Source organism: Grammomys surdaster, unplaced genomic scaffold (assembly GCF_004785775.1).
Source record: "Grammomys surdaster isolate TR1022 unplaced genomic scaffold, NIH_TR_1.0 127, whole genome shotgun sequence".
Classification (NCBI taxonomy): domain Eukaryota; kingdom Metazoa; phylum Chordata; class Mammalia; order Rodentia; family Muridae; genus Grammomys; species Grammomys surdaster.
Genome location: NW_021604585.1, coordinates 6,005,437 through 6,021,455, shown reverse-complemented (window position 1 = coordinate 6,021,455; position 16,019 = coordinate 6,005,437). Strand labels below are relative to the sequence as shown.

The window sequence follows — 16,019 nt, the reverse complement described above, 5'->3', positions numbered from 1 at the left end:
AAGATGAAGATGGGGTTACCCCATGGTGAAGTCAGGGAAAATGGAGTCAGAGACCAGGGAAATGAATAGGCATACATCCCAAGGTACAGGAGAGACAGAGTGGACCTAGCAGCTTGTGGCAGAAGGGAACTAGACTCAGGTGGAAATGGCCAAAGAAAAGCTATCCTTGGCCTGAACCTTCATGAAGGCATGCTGCTGTCTTGTGCCCCTGAGCAGGGGGAAGAAAGAGGACCATGGCCTCAGGATCTGCAACCACCACCCCTGCCAGGACACCACAAGGACGAGCAGGAGAAACCTGTTGGGGATGAGAGGCCTGCCACAGAGCCCCTCTTTAAGGTCCTGGACACACCCCTGAGTGAGGGTGACGAGCCCACGACGCTGCCAGCCCAGCGAGACCTCGGGCACACTGTGCAGATGGAGGGCTACTTGGGCAGAAAACACGACCTAGAGGGGCCCAACAAGAAGGCCTCTAACAGGTGTGTGTGGGAAGGGCCGCTGGGGAGGCCGAGCAGCTCCAGGGGTCGCCCCACCAGCAGAGGTGTGCTCTGGGGAGAGTGGTCCTGACCTATCCCCCTGTGTTTCTTGACATGACAGGAGAAGCCTATCTTGATTTTGGGTCTGAGTTCAAATACTACGACTTCATCAAACATTACCCAAATCCCTCAAGTTATGTTCCCCACTTGTAAAATGGAATGAGGATGGAGTGGGGTGTAGTGGCACATACCTTTAATTCCAGCACTCAGGAAGCAGAGGCAGGCACACCTCTGTGAGTTCGAGGCCAGCCTGGTCTAAATAGTTCCAGGACAGCCAGAGCTACATAGTGAGACCCTATCGCTACACGCTACCCCCCCAAAAAAAACAATAGAAAAATGGAATGAGGGTGGATGATAACGAAGCAGGCCGTTTCAGGACGGACGCTGGGCCTGGTAAACAGCAGGCTCGTGACGAGCACTGCCCAGTTATCACAGGCGTGGGCAACAGGAAGCCCTGGCGCTGACACAGTCTTAACCAAGCCTCATTTTTACCCATCTGGACTTCACTTTCCTTGCTGTAAAATGGGAGATGACTAAGGAACATTAGTGACCGTGACGCCTTCTGCAGGTCCCTTCTGGTGCTGATGCAAAGATGCAGACATTCTTTCATTCACTGAGCTAGTCATGTTCTGCCCCTGCCTGGGGTCCCTGGGGCACTTTCCTTTCAGCAGCACCCCAGGGACTGGGCCAATGGCTTGTAGCAGAAGAGAGGGAGTGCCAAAAAAATAAAAAATAAAAATAAAAGGCCAGCACTGGGAGGTGGAAGCCAGTGTCACCTCTAGAGCTTCTGGCCTAGGGGAGTCAACAGAGTGATTTCAAACTTCAAAAAGGGACAAGCATTTGGAGATTCAGGGGTCCTGAAGAGGTTCACTGTTTAAGCGCAGAGTCTCCGGGAAAGGGAGCTAACATTTACTGGCCATCTCCTGTCGACCTGGCATTCTTTACAGCTGCAATGGGATACTGACATTTACATTTTCCAGATAGGGAAACAGCACCGCAGAGGTTAAATCATTTGCTCAAGGCAGGACTGTTCTCCTAGGACCTTCTTAGCTACTGCCTTACGGCAGGAGGAAGGAGCCTGAGCTCAGTCAGGAAGCCTGGGCTCTGTGAAAGGGCTCTGCAACCGCTTCATCTGAATCAAGTTCTCTTTGGCCAGATGGTACTTCTCTCTATGCTCTCCTAGCTCCTCCCCTGCCTTCAAAAGAGATACAGGTGGACGGACAGACAGACAAATGAACAGACAGATGGAGAAAGACCAGGAGCAGAAGCAGAGTGCTCCTTACCATAAAAATGCAGTGGCATGCCTCCCATTGCCAGTATAGGAGCTAGGACCAGCCGCTGTGAGCTAGGATCAGCCGCTGTGAGCTCAGGAGCTCAGACAAGGCCACCCTGAGCTCAGGAACCTGGACAAGCTACCATGAGCTGGGGAGCTCAGTGTTCTCCAAACACAATCACAGAAACAAGCCTTGGCTTGCAGAAATCTGGTGTCTGAGGGTTTTTGTTTCTCTTTTTTTCCCCCTTAAATGATAGGACAGAGTTAAACATGCCTTTAATACCAACTTCAAGACAAGTTTAGGCTAATACTTGAAACCTTGGCTCAAAAAACAAACACAAAACAACAGAAAAGGAAGTAGGACAGTATACCAAGTATAATACACATACATACACACACACACACACACACACACACACACATCTTAGCTCAATTCTGTTGTATCAAATATGCAAAGAATAAAGAAATAGTTTGAAATTCTACTTCGAGAAACATATCCCAAGATAAGATCAGAATCATAACATTTGCCTAGCATGTGAAGGACCCAGCTCCATGAAATTTAAATAACTAGATAGTGTCTGGACATAACTCATAACTGGAACGCTTGTCTAGCATGTTCAAGACCCTGAGTTCTAACTCCAGCATCAAAAAAAGGAGAGCAACTGACAATCATTTCCTAGCACCTGTATCAGATGGCTCACAACCACCTGTAACTCCACTTGGGGCTCTGATGCCCTCTTCTGGCCACCAAGGGAACCTGCACTCATGAACACACACCACACTCTACAAACATACACGAGTGGCACTTGCCTTTACAGCAAAGGTAGTGTGTATCTTTGTGGGTTGAAGAAAGCCTGGTCTACATAGTGAGTTCCATGCTAGCTGGGGCTACAGAGTAAAATCCTGTCTCAAAAAGTAAAAATAATTTTTTAAAGAATATTCTAAAAAGACTAGAATTATTAGCAAATATTTACGCACAGGAATGTTCAGGCCTGAGGAAGGGGATATAGCTCAATAGTAGTGTATTTGCCTAGCAGGCCTGTGGCCTCTGGTTCTGTCCCCAGTACCAGTGCCCATTGTGATAAGGAACATTCTCAGTAAATATATTTTCTTAGGCTTCAATACAAACACAACCATACACACACATACCCCACAAGACACACACACACACACACACCACAAGACACACACACATACACACACATATACACACATACATACACACACACATACAGACCACACACACACATTACGTTACTATTAAATTACAGATAACTTTTTCACTGTTATAAGATCCACCAATAATAGGATACCATAAATTTTGCATAAAAGTATGTAAAATTACTTTTAAATAATATTGAGGTTATGATACATACTTATGGCATAATGTTATGCTCAATATTAACCTGAATATAAAATGAAATATGGAAGGCTGGGCACGTGATAGATGTGATAGGTTCAGTGATAGATGTTCGGGACCTTGGGTTCAATTCCCAGTGTGGGTGAGGGGAGACTGACGAATATACACTACAATCTACTGTTGCTTATCTCTGAGTAGAAAAGCGAGAGCAGGACAAAGACTAGGAGGAAACACATATGTGAACAACGGTTAACTTCTGGTAGGGAAATTACATGTTGATGGTTTTTTTTTTTTTTTTTTTAAAGATTTATTTACTTTATTTATGAGTACACTGTAGCTGTCTTCAGACACACCAGAAGAGGGCATCGAATCTCATTACGGATGGTTGTGAGCCACCATGTGGTTGCTGGGATTTGAACTCAGGACCTCTGGAAGAGCAGTCAGTGCTCTTAACCGCTGAGCCATCTCTCCAGCCCCATGTTGATGGTTTTTAATCTTCCCCTTTTTTTTAAACAATAGACTCTGCTACTATTTATCCAGGTAAAAATGGTGCAATAAAAATAAGCAGCACTTAATTAATTAATTAATCAATGGGGAAAAATGACAGCACTGGTGGCGGTGGTGGCAGCGTACACCTTTAATCCCAGCATTCAGGAGGCAGAGGCAGGTACATCTTTGTGAGTTTGAGACCAGCCTGGTCTTTCTACAGTGTGGGTTCCAGGACAGCCAGGATGACAACAGTGAAATCCTGTCTCAAAAAGAGAAAACAAAGAAACAAAACAAGCAGCAAGGCTATCGGAGCTGGTTGTGAGGTGGTGCATCAGGACCACAGGTGACATGCCTGTCCACGTTTGTTGTAGGTCCTGGAACAACCTGTACTGTGTGCTCAAGAACAGCCAGCTGACCTTCTACAAGGATGCTAAGAACCTAGCCCTTGGGGTGCCCTACCATGGAGAGGAGCCCCTGGCCCTGAGGCACGCCATCTGTGAGATTGCTGTCAACTATAAGAAGAAGAAGCATGTATTTAAGCTGAGGTGAGGTTTGCTGCCCAGCACGCCTACCCGAGCCCTAAGCCTTTTGAATCTTGATGCTTCATTGAGCATTAACGACCAGGTGGGGATGTGCTGTAGACCAGCTCCCAGCTGGAGCTCTTCCTTGGGTGTTTTTAAATTAAAAGATTGGTGGTCTTATAGACTTTTAGCTTTTTCGGGTGGTCTGCTGCCCTACAGGGGAATGAATATTAGGCTGTAGAATAGTGGCTAGCCCTCTACTCAGGTTAAGACTTCTGGAGATGGTACGATGACCCAAAATCCTTTGTCTTCCTAGGTTAAGCAATGGCAGTGAGTGGCTCTTCCATGGCAAGGATGAGGTAAGTACAGGCAGCCTAACTCAGATGGGCTAATGAGGTGGGTGGAAACCTGATCTCGGGGCTCCCTCAGAAGGGAGCAGTCATAGAGGCACACCCATCCCTTCATGGTCCTAGGAGGGCTGTGTACCCCTAGACTCCTTGAAATTTCCACCCCGTAGGAGGAGATGCTGTTGTGGCTACAGAGCATGAGCACAGCCATCAACGAGTCCCAGAGCATCCGTGTCAAGGCGCAGAGTCTGCCTCTGCCTTCCCTGACTGGTCCTGATGCCAGCGTCGGCAAGAAGGATAAGGAGAAGAGGTTTAGCTTCTTCCCTAAAAAGAAGTAGCAGCTGGGGGCCCCTGTGGGCGGGGTCTGCCAGGCAGCACTGCAGTGTGCACTGGGACATGCAAGGACAAGGAGCCCATGGCCTCGACCTCTGCAGTGGCCAGTCCTCCTCCCGCCTGCCACTCACTGCCTGCAGCCTGCCTGCTCAAGTTGCCGGGCCAGCCCCAGGGCCCCACACTGCACTGCAATAGCTGCCTTGCCTGCCTGGCCTCCCTGGCCTTCCCAATGCCTGCCAACAGCCCTCCACCTCCCCTACCCCATGCAGCTGGCTGGGCTCCAGGGATTGGAGGTCCAGCTCCTTTGGGGCTGGAAATGGTTCTGTAAGGCATATATTCTCCTCCTGCTGCCTACGAGCTGGGACGCCTGATGGCTTTCCTCCAGCACTGCCCAGTACCACACAAATCCCCTTTGGGGTCACTGAGCATAGTCAGTCAGGGAAACAAACGAATATTGACGATGGTTGCCCTGTTCTTTAGGGGCAGGAGGAAGGGCCTTCAGAACCAGCTCTGGACAAGGGGCTGGTGGAGTACCAAGGAGACAATATGGATGCCAAGCTTTGAGTACTGCCAGTCTCCTCCCACTGGGCTCCTTCAGAGATAGGACTCTCTCCTCAGGGCTAGTATGTCCCTTCTTTTTTCTTCTCATACTCCTAAGAGTTTTGGTGAGTCCCGAGTGAATGAGCCTCTTCCTCCCTATGACACCCTTTGATCCTCCTGGCATCAACCAGAAGCCCTCACACCACTCTCTTGGAAACCCTGGTACAGCTTAGGGTTCAGAACTCTGTCACAGGAGGGACAGACAGGTCCCAACACTGCTTAAGGCTCTGCCTATATTGCGGCTCTTTCTCCCATTCCCAGTTGCAGCCAAACAGGCAGTATGTGGCCAGGGCTGGTGCCAGATATAAGCTGAATACCCAGGTCCTGCAGTCAAGTATCTCCAAGCTACATGCCCCCTGTGCCCCCCGACCCTGCAGCTGGCACCATCCAGGCCAGTGGCTGGACACAGAGCTGTTCCTTACCTAGGGGTGACAAATGCAGACTTGTGACACAATTACCCTCTGGAACATAGGGATGGATGTTGAGGCTATTGTTTATAAAGGTGTGACTCCTCTTGGTTGGTTTCTGCAGACCTAGTCTTAGATTTTTTGGGGGTCACATGGTGTAGAGATCACCAAATATCTACTATCCCCCCTCAAGCATCTACGGGGGAGGGGCTCTGTAGCCTGTCCCTGGGGAGTGCTTTCCCATGCCTAGGGAGGATCACTGGTCCTGCAGGCACGCTCTGCTTCACAACTGAAAGCAACGCAGCTCCAGCCCAACATGGCAGCTGGAGTTAGATCCAAAAGATGGTTAAGGTGAGGGCAAGGAGCCTTTTCACCTAGGAGACCATCTGTGTCCCTAGGGCCCAGAGCCAGTTTCTACTGCCTTCCCCATGGGTAAGGCTCAATGGTAGGCATACAATTACTAGGCCTTCCCAGAACCCCTCATTGTTGACCAGACAGGTATAGCTCAGATATCTATTGCACCCTGTGACCCCCAACATGATCTGAGTATGAACTCAACTCCAGTAGACTATGACCATCTTAGCCAGTGGGGCCTGATTTCTTCATCTCCACAGCCAGTCTGTAACTTGGCCTCAGTGTATAGAACTCTAACTCTCTCCTACAGGGAACATAGTGGGCACCATTCACCAGCCTCTTTGTACAGCTGGAGAAAACCAAAGCAGTAGCCAGGGAGGCATCTGCACCCCTGACAACAGAAATGACCTTGGTACACTGAAGGACATGTCTATCTCTGGGACAGGAAGTGGGCTCCTTGATGAAGCATTAGGTGGCAAGCAGCTCCCTCAGGCAGGTTCCCTGGCCTAGTCTTTGGGGACCAAGGGATGACGGTCTACATTTCCCCTCTACATGTACCCAAGTAGCGCCTCAAGTGAGAATTTTCCAGTGACTCCACAGAGCCAAGAAAGAAAAGGCTCCAATGGAAGAGTTAGGATTTCACTGCAAAGGATTGTACAAGGATAGTAAGCTGCATGTGACCTACCATCACAGCCAGCTCCTCACACTTGTCACCCATGTCACCCAGGCCCAAGGCACATACTGGACTGACTTTGCAGGAACCCTGTGCACTCCAGGGCCAGGCTCTCCTGGTGCCCTAGCAAAGGCTGACTTTTCTCCTGGTATTTTCTACTTGCAGTCTTCCCTGACAGTATTCTCAAACTGGGTTAACACAGCTCCAGTCCACACCAGCATAACAGGCTTCCCCCCAGGGCGGTCAGAGGAAGCTCTCTGGGCACAGCCGGGCAGCTCTCCTTCCCTCCCTGTTGCCTTTGTCGTGGGCCTGGACAGGCAGGCTGAGGAGGCGCAGAGGGTCCTGGGACCCTCCCACCCCACCTCTACTGGTACTAACAGAAGTCTGTGTAGGCTCGGCTCCCTCCCCTCCCCCATCTTCTCCTTCCTGACTATTGGAGGGCAACAGGTCCCCTGCACTGGTCCTGGATCTCCTTCCTCCATCACCAAGAGGAGGCAGAGACTCAGAGGAGGAAGAGACCAGCAGGCCACATGGCTCGGTCTCTTGGACAAGCAAGCTCAGGGAGGACTCAAAGTGAATGGAAGGTTGAGAAATGAAACCCTGTTGGGCACAGATCATGCCATCTGGGGCTGGTCCTGGGGCTGGCTGGGCCTTGTCCTCCACCTGCTCAAATGTGCTTCCACCAACCAGAGGAACCCCATTTACTAGTTTTTCTAATAAATCAATAATACTCTGTGTTTGTTTCTGTTTATTTAACCAGCCTCTTCTTCCTTTAAACTGGACATCAGAGGGAAGGCACCGTGGAAAGAGAGAGATGGCTAGGGTTGACTTTGTTCCTGAGGGTATGATGGGATGATTCTATCCAGGCCCTAGATCCCATCTGGGACCCGAGGAAGCTTGCTCATTCAGAGTTCAATCAACTCTAGGGCAAAGTCGTCTCTAAGCAATCTACTGTTCAGGCTGTTAACTCTGGGAGCAGGAACCTGATCACCTATCTGTCCTGGGATCCATTTTCAGGAGGACGGTTTTGTTTGGCCTGTGTGGGACACAGGACTGTTCAGAGGGTCTTCAGATAATTCTATTAGTGAATGCTACTGTCCCTGTCCGAGGTTCCCAGGCACACCTACACACGGAGTGTGAGGATTATCCGAAAGACAGTAGCTACAATGGCCCAGGCTCCACCCCTGGATGCCATTATTCAGTTTGAGAAACAGTGACTCATCCAGCCTTCAATCTGTAGATGAGTACATAGTTGGGTGACCCAGCTGGCTGGGAACAAGGCTGGGACAAGACTTTGAGTCACCTATCAATGCTTTTATGGCCACTATCAGGTGTCATATTCTGGGACTGGCCTGCTCAGAAACAGTAGCTGTCTTGTGACTGACAGTGGCTGCAGAGAACAGACAGGACATGGGCTACTGCAGTCCTGCTCTCTCTGTTCCTGCCCAGGAGACCACCACTCACCTGATATATCAGGGTGGGGTGGGGTATGTTCAGATCTCATCTGATCCATCCTAGGTTGGAAGATTCCCCGGGTCTTACTACCTGCAGACTTGCAGGTACACCAGAGAGACTGACCTCTCTATCACCAAGAGCCTACAGTCCCCTCTTTTCTGGCCCCAGACAGAACAAACCAGACAAAGTAAAGCTGGTCTTCTGAGGAAAAAAAAGAACCCACTCAGAAATGGGGCACTCCTGGCCCTTAGATACTTCTATGGGTACTGTAAGGACAGGAACTAGTCTCATAAAATACACTTACACTCCACAACACTGAAGACCGCTTTAGGACATTGCATTGCCAAGCCTCAGTCAGGTTTTAGGACCCTTGCCCTCTCCTGGGAACCAGAGAGGGAGAGATGAGTAAAAGGCACCGGACACTAGAAAGCCCTGTTTATCTGAAGTGTTCCCCTTGCCCCTGGCGGCTCCAGCTTTTTAGAACTTTGTCTTTGGGAAAAGAGCTAAACGCTCCCATGTGGGATCCTCACCCCAGATAGGATGTCAGACTGGGGGTGCACAGAGGCAGACGTGGCAGCGAACAAGGTCCTGCCTCTCACTCTGTACCCTACCTGACCTGTGAGCACCCTGATGTCTTCTGTTTGCTATGCCTGGACATCGAGTGAGCATCCATGTCCCCAGTAAGGAGGCCACACACAGGATGGTTGGTCAGCAGTGAATATTGCACCATAGACAAACAGTGAAATGTGTGCACATTATCAACAACCACAGGGCCAGTGCGACAACCTTCAAGAGTACCTGAACTAAGTCCGTTACATTCTTTACAAGACACACTCTCACTCACACACACATACCACAGGATGTAAGCAATAAATTATTGGCCTCATTCCTGCCTGGATCCTATGACAAGGAAGTTAAAGGGTAAAGCCTGCCCAGGCTGCTTCCGAGGTCTCTTTGGGTTCTCAGCTGGACAATGGCCAGCCAGTAAGGTAAGCCAGGGCAGTGCTGGCTCTCCCTGGGCAGGATAAGCTTAAATAAAATAGTTGGCTTCTTATCAGAGAAGTATTTACAGAGAAGGTAAGTGGCTCATCTGGACCTAAGGCCAATCATCATAGGACCTCCCAGGGGAGGGGAAGGGCCAGCACAGGTAGCAGGTGAGTTCACACATTTCCCAAACCACTCTTCCAGAAGAATGGAGGAACAGCATAGTGAGCGAAGCCTGGGAGAAAGCATGCCAGGTCCTGTCCATCTCCACATGGCTATTCTCTCCGTCAGGAGTCAGTCAACCCACAGAGTTCAAGGCCTGGAACTTCTCCCTCAGGTTTCTCACCCTACCCTGTTTGTTTGTGTCTGCTGAGTCCCTGGGACCATCTTCTTTGGGCTGGTGCTCTACAGACTCCTGGAAACCTTGGCCCTGTCCCTTCAAAGCTACTGGGGAACTTGGTCCCTTCCCACTGTCTTCCTCCAGCCCTACAGTGGTGTTAGGATGGGGCCCCTTCTCCATGATGATCACTCTCCGGTTGTTCTCCAGGGTAAGGTCTGCAGTGACATACAGGGTGTCACCTCCATTCAGTCGGCTTTGGGGAGGAGACTCGGGAGGTGGAGGCTGGGAGACCTCCCCATCTCCCTGGTTCCTGTTGGTGTTCAGGCTGCAGCAGCGGTCCACCTTGCCAGACATAGGAGGTTCTATAATGTTCTCAGGCAAGGAGCGGCTCCTGTTGACCAGCAGGCTCCGGGGCCAGCTGCTCTCGGCCTGAGCAGTCTTGTCGTGGGAGGTATATTTGGAGCAGAGCTCTCGGACATCAGGCCAGTTGAAGGTCTCAGTGTCAAAGGGGCTGAGAGGGCTCCGAGCGGAGGCCCGAGATCCGGGTGAGGTGGCTCTTGGGCTGACAGCAGAAGGGCTGAAGGAGAAACGGCGTGGAGAGGTCTCCACAGCAGAGGAAGACTTGGAGGTGCCCTGCTCTTGAGCCACCAGCTGCTCATAGCTGAGGAGGGATAGCACAGGCTTCCTCCTGGCTGGGAAGAAAGAGAGCAAGCTACGTGAACCACTGTGAAGGAAGATGTGGGACAGAAAGGGTGAGGGGGGGAACCGTCTTCAGCTGTGTGTGGGGACTGGGGTATGCTGGAAGAGAGATCCCATCTGCCCCTCTGCTCTCATCTTCGTATGGAATGAGCCCCTGGCTTGTTCTCCAAACTCCCTCTGCTCACCTGGAAGAGCTGGGGAAGAGAGAGGAGGGGACAGACTGAGGCGTCAGGAGCGTAGGATGGCCCTTCAGTGCCAAGGCTCACTGTATACCATGCGGTGCTTGGGGTCCAGCCCTCTCATGGTATAACCTCTTTAGAGGTTACTCTCCCCAAAAAGCACTGGATCTAATCGGTTTTTCTACCCCAAGCTCCATACCCACACCGTACCTTTGCCCCCTGACAGCTCTCCAGCTTCTTCCGGCAGGCCAGAAACAGAAGGGACTTGTTCATCCTTCTCAGGAGTGGCTTTTTCCCACGGTAGAGGTGGCCTAGCTGCCTTGATGTTCTTAATTCGGAGGCTGTACCGGCGGGCCAACTGGTAGACCTTGTTTTTGACACGCTCACTCGCGTGGCTGTCCATCACATGGGAGAGCTGCACGATACGGGGGTGCAGTGGGGTAACCAGCTCCCCCTGGACACCACTGCTCAGTTCTTTCATCAGCTCTTTCAGCTCCCGGGCCAGGTGGGCTGGGCTGGGTTGCTTGGTGGGGGAGGCACTTTCTGGAGAGGCAAAAGCAGACTCCTCAGTGATGGCTCCCAGCTCATGCTCCTCCAAGATGAACAGTGGCTCTTGTAGCTCAAAGCCATTGGCCTGGCTCTGGCCAGACCCCGTCCGCGGACTTCTCTCTGAAGATTCCATTCTTTCCCATATCTTCGCAATTTCTGAAGATGGGCGGAACTCCTCATCTGTGATGGGAGTTGGGGCCCCTTCGTCTGTCTGTCTGGGACCTGGGAGGTCAAACAAGGTCCATGAGGCTGGCCGAGAACTCCCCAGCCTCTTGTACCCAACTGGAGCTGCTGGCTCTGCATCTGGCTTGGGAAGGCTGTTGAATCTGGACACAGAGCTGCGCACCAGTCCTTTAGGGATGTAGGAGAGGCTCTCCCGCCGACGGATGCTGAAGTTTGCATCGTGATGCTCTGCATTTTCATAGTAGTTCTTAATTTTGTCCAGCAACTGTCGGTCTCGGGTAGACAATGTGGATTCCTTTTTCTTGCAGGAAGATCTGTCCGGTTCCGTGGGGCAGCCTGAGCCTGCACTTGGAGAGTCTGTCCCATTGACAGAAGGGCCATTATCTGTAACCATGTCTACACCAGTGATCACTTCTGGAGTGGGTGGGTTGCTGAGGGAGTCCCCAGTGCTGCTCCATCGGGCTAGGCCCCTCTCACTACCCTCCAGGCTAAGCACACTGCTGCTCCGGCTGATAAGCCGTGGTGTTCCGAGGCCACTGGACTTGCCATCCTCCATCGCCAGGCTGCTCCGCCGAGAGAAGCCACTGGCAAACCTCTCAGCAATGACACTGGCCTGGTCCAACACAGAGGGTGGCAGGAGGCTCTCGGGTTCCTGGGCGGCTCCCATGTCTTCCTCTTCTTCCTCCTCACTACTCAGGGCCTTAAGGTCTTCAGAGCCCTCAGGCTCTACAAAGTCCACCTCACCAGCTGGGTTGTCCACTCCTAGCAGCCCCTTGGGGGCATGAAGCTGTGTCTCCAGGGCTTCTGGAAATTCTGGGTCTGAAGGCATCTCCTCAGTGTCGAGATCTTCTAAGGTAGTAAAGGCCTCCTGCTCGGCCCCAGGCTCAGGATCTGTCTCAACCTGGAACACAACAGAGGACATATTAGGTAGGAGTGGAGCTGGGGGACAAGATGGCACAGCCTGCTCTCAGGCTAGGTAGAGGTCTGCAGCTTAGGACAAAGACAATCAGAATGCACATGACTCAAACACAGGACACCAGGTCCATTTATTCCTTTAGTTACCCTGCAGCTGGATGACAGACCCACACCCAAGCGCTCAAACCCAAGGAGAATACTAGTAAGCTGGCTAACACACGTATCTTCCCACTGCAGTCTCCTGGGAGAAGACCAGTGCAGATGCAAACTTCAGATCCCATAACCTGCAGAGCTGCCCATCACAGTAGCCACCAGCCATTCCGGCTGAGCATCTGACATGATGCCAGTCCAAATCAAAATCTGTTAGGAATGTAAGATACATCCAGATTTGTGGGCTTTGTATAAAACAAAATATCAGTAATTTTACTTTAGCTCTGGTAGGCTATGTAAAATAAGATACTAAAATTAATTTTGCCGGGCAGTGGTGGTGCACGCCTTTAATCCCAGCACTTGGGAGGCAGAGGCAGGTGGATTTCTGAGTTCGAGGCCAGCCTGCTCTACAGAGTGGGTTCCAGGACAGCCAGGGCTACACAGAGAAACCCTGTCTTGAAAAACAAAACACAAAGAAAAAAACTCAAAAAAAATTAATTTAACTTTTTTCCCCTTACCTTTTGAGACAGGTTCTCATAGAGCCCACCCTGGCTTCAAACTTGCTATGTGTCTGAAGTTGGCCTTAAAATATCAAATTCTCTTCTGAGTTCGAGGCCAGCCTGGTCTACAGAGTGAGTTCCAGGACAGCCAGGGCTACACAGAGAAACCCTGTCTCGAAAAACAAAAAAACAAAACAAACAAACAAAAAAAATCAAATTATTGGGCTGGAGAGAAGGCTCAGCGGTTAAGAGCATTGACTGCTCTTCCAGAGGTCCTGAGTTCAATTCCCAGCAACCACATGGTGGCTCACAACCATCTGTAAAGGATCTGATGCCCTCTTCTGGTGTGTCTGGAAACAGCTACAGTATACTCATATACATAAAATAAACTAAAAAAAATCAAATTCTCTTGTCTCTGTTTCCCGGGTACTAAGATTATAAGTGTGTGCCATCATGCCCAGCTTCTTTGTAATCCTTAACATGGTTACTATAAAATGTAGTGGGCTAGTGGTACAATGGATAACACGTGAGTAGATTCTAGAAAATCACATTCTATCGTCATTCCTGACAGTACAACTGTCAAGGTCTGAACCATTAATGGGATTCCAGAAAATTCATCTTGGAACCCGCTGTGCACTGTGATAACATGAACAGGCAGGGATTTTAGGAAGTGACTACCCCATAAGAGCTCCATACTTGTGCCTCAGAAAAGAGGCTAAAGGAAGCTTCCTGGCTGTGAGGACACAGCAAGAATGTGGCTGAAGTCCAGAGGGAATCCTCCTCAGACGGTGAACAAGCTGGAGGTGCCTTGATCTTGGGCTTGGCAGACTCATTCCTCTGAACGATACATTCCTGTTTATAAACACTTGATCTATGATACGCTGTTCTAGCAGCTTAAGTAGACAGCTATATTTTTATCTAGTGTCGCCTTGGTCCTCAGCCCTGCCCTGGCTGAGGCTCAACCTGGGGTCTAGCTCTTGACCTTGTTTCTTCTAACTTAGAGAAAGTAAAGGAATTGGGTTCCCTCAGATGTTGTCCACTGTGCAGCCTGTCAAGCAGCCTCTCTATGCCTCTTTTCCTTCTGCAGTGGTTATAGGGAACAGAAGAAAATGACAAGAGCTATGCTAAGGATACGCACGTTCTATCCCTTTGCCCAGGTGGCCCCAGGCCTTGCTTAGGCAGCTAGCAGGGCATGCCTTATATCCTACACAGGCAGCCTGTCTGAGGAGGCCCAGTGACGGTCACCTTTGTTTAAGTTATAGAAACAGGTAGACCTGTTTGCCAAACCACACACGTCTAGGCTGTCCAGGCCTCTGGAAGGGGCAAGGGCCAGGAAGTGAGAGTCCCTGTTCCATTTACCCAATGAGATAGCCTGCGTCCCAAAGACCTGCCTATGGTCTGGACTCCAGCTACCGTGTGCTAGCTCCCTCTCACCTGCTGACCGCTCACCTCTGGCAGGGACGAAACAGACTCAAAGCTCATGCGTTTCTCCGCACTGGTTGGAGACCGGTTACTGGGCCTTCTGCAGCTTTTAGAGCCTTCAGACTCCCTGTGTCTCTTCCCCTGCAGCAAGCAGAAGTCAGTTTACAACTGAGAACCGGTCATCTCTGTATGCCATCCCAACATGGACGCTGCCTCCCATATCCCAAGGAGGTACACACAGCACCTCCAGAACTGACCCTGTCCTGTGTCCAAGCCCTTCCAAACAGCCTGAACTGCCAGGCCTGGGGCTACAGAAATCCTTGCAAAGTGTGCAGTTTTAGAAAAGTCCAGCCCACCTCCCCCACAGTCCCTCACAGACACAGTCAGTTGACCTTCACACTTAATGGACACTGGCTTTCCCCTCCCTCCCCCTCGCCGTTAGTCCTTGTCAGGGGGAGGTGTACCAGTGGGTACCCAGTCCTAGAACAGTGCATGCCAGGGGCTCACCAGGGTGTGACAGTGAGTGAGTTAAGTATTGACAGCAGGAAGGAGGGGACAGTGTAGGGGAAAGTGGGAAGGACACGGGAAGGACATGCACATGCCAGACAACATGCAAGGAAGAAGGGAGATCAAAGAGACACCTCACCATAGCACCCCGGGAGAAAAGTAAAGCGTTGGCTCGATAGTGCCAGCAGTGGAGGGCGGCCAGCAGGGAGCTGGCAAAGTCAGCTACCTGCTCCGCCACTGCTAGACTCTCTTCCTCCTCTTCCTCCTCCTCCGAGCCCGGGAGCTCTGGCCCAGGCACCTTCTCGCTGCCATCATGCCCTGCCAGGTCCTCCAGGGAGACCGGGAAGGTCTGCTGCTGCTGTTCTTCCTCTTCTACTACCTCCTCCGCTTCCTCAAGCTCCTCCCTGGCAGCCCCCTCAGCCTCTGGCTGCTGGTCCTGGCCATGGGGTGGCTGCCCAAAGTCCAAGAGGGCTCCGGCACTGTCTGCATGCTGTTCAGAGCATAAAAGCCCCTTGTCACCTGCCTTGTGGGCAACCTTCCTCTTGTAAGTGGCTAGAAATGGCTTCATAGAAAAATCTACTCCTTAATGCAAAATCTTGGCCTTCTCTGGAGTGAGGCATTTTGTGGCGGGAAGGCTGAGATCTGGTTAGGAATCAAATCTCCCCCCCCCCCAAAGAAGCCTATGTACCCCAAGAGGGTAAAATGAGAGGATGCAGGCCAAGCAGGGCACTATGGGGTGCTGCTGTAAGGAATTAGATATGAAAGGGTCCCTGGGGAGGGACCTGGACAGTGCCACCCACAGTCCCTCCTTCCAGCCCTTGGAGCCCCTGCACTCACCTTCATTCCCGCTGCTCTGGCTGCTAACACCACCACGGGGTACAAGTACATGGTGGGAGGGGCAGGGAAGAAGAGAAGAAAGAAAGAACCTCTTTAGAGAGACCAGAGTCCCTGGGGAAGCCTCGTATGGGCTCCTACACTCCCAAACCCCACACCTAGTCCTGGCTTTCAAAGGAATGAATGACAGCTCAGGAGCCCAATATAGAACCAGTGCAACTAGCCCAACCGCCATGTTTCTCGGTCTGAGGCCACATGCGCGCTGCAGCTAGAACAGGCCCACCAGAAACAACAGCCCTGCCACCCACTAGATGCCAGCGTGAGAGATGGCTCTGCCAATCTTCCACGCTGTCTCCGCAAGGCAGGGCATTGCCCAGACCATTCTGCCATTCATGCGGGCCCAGTAAGAGAA

General features: G+C 51.2%; 2 protein-coding genes across 7 annotated transcripts in view; one reads left to right on the top strand and one right to left on the bottom strand.

Moving 5' to 3' along the window:
- Positions 1–7,625, top strand: part of Sptb (spectrin beta, erythrocytic) — a 129,586-nt gene extending 121,961 nt beyond the window's left edge. Inside the window, exons 33-36 of the mRNA XM_028790162.1 lie at positions 217–476; positions 4,027–4,200; positions 4,493–4,535; positions 4,694–7,625. Coding sequence (XP_028645995.1) covers positions 217–476; positions 4,027–4,200; positions 4,493–4,535; positions 4,694–4,861 — 645 coding nt within the window. The 3' untranslated portion in view covers positions 4,862–7,625. The remainder of the gene's footprint in view (positions 1–216; positions 477–4,026; positions 4,201–4,492; positions 4,536–4,693) is intronic.
- A 1,421-nt stretch (positions 7,626–9,046) lies between these two features.
- The window catches only part of Plekhg3 (pleckstrin homology and RhoGEF domain containing G3), a 42,809-nt gene continuing 35,836 nt past the window's right edge, over positions 9,047–16,019 (bottom strand). For 3 of the 6 annotated variants that reach the window (XM_028790190.1, XM_028790172.1, XM_028790199.1), the window contains exons 14-18: positions 15,611–15,633; positions 14,913–15,263; positions 14,279–14,407; positions 10,758–12,180; positions 9,047–10,361 (exon numbers count right to left, since the gene is read on the bottom strand). In XM_028790190.1, coding sequence (XP_028646023.1) covers positions 9,628–10,361; positions 10,758–12,180; positions 14,279–14,407; positions 14,913–15,263; positions 15,611–15,633 — 2,660 coding nt within the window. In that variant the 3' untranslated portion in view covers positions 9,047–9,627. The remainder of the gene's footprint in view (positions 10,362–10,757; positions 12,181–14,278; positions 14,408–14,912; positions 15,264–15,610; positions 15,634–16,019) is intronic. The other 3 variants (XM_028790205.1, XM_028790186.1, XM_028790181.1) reach the window with 3 other exon arrangements.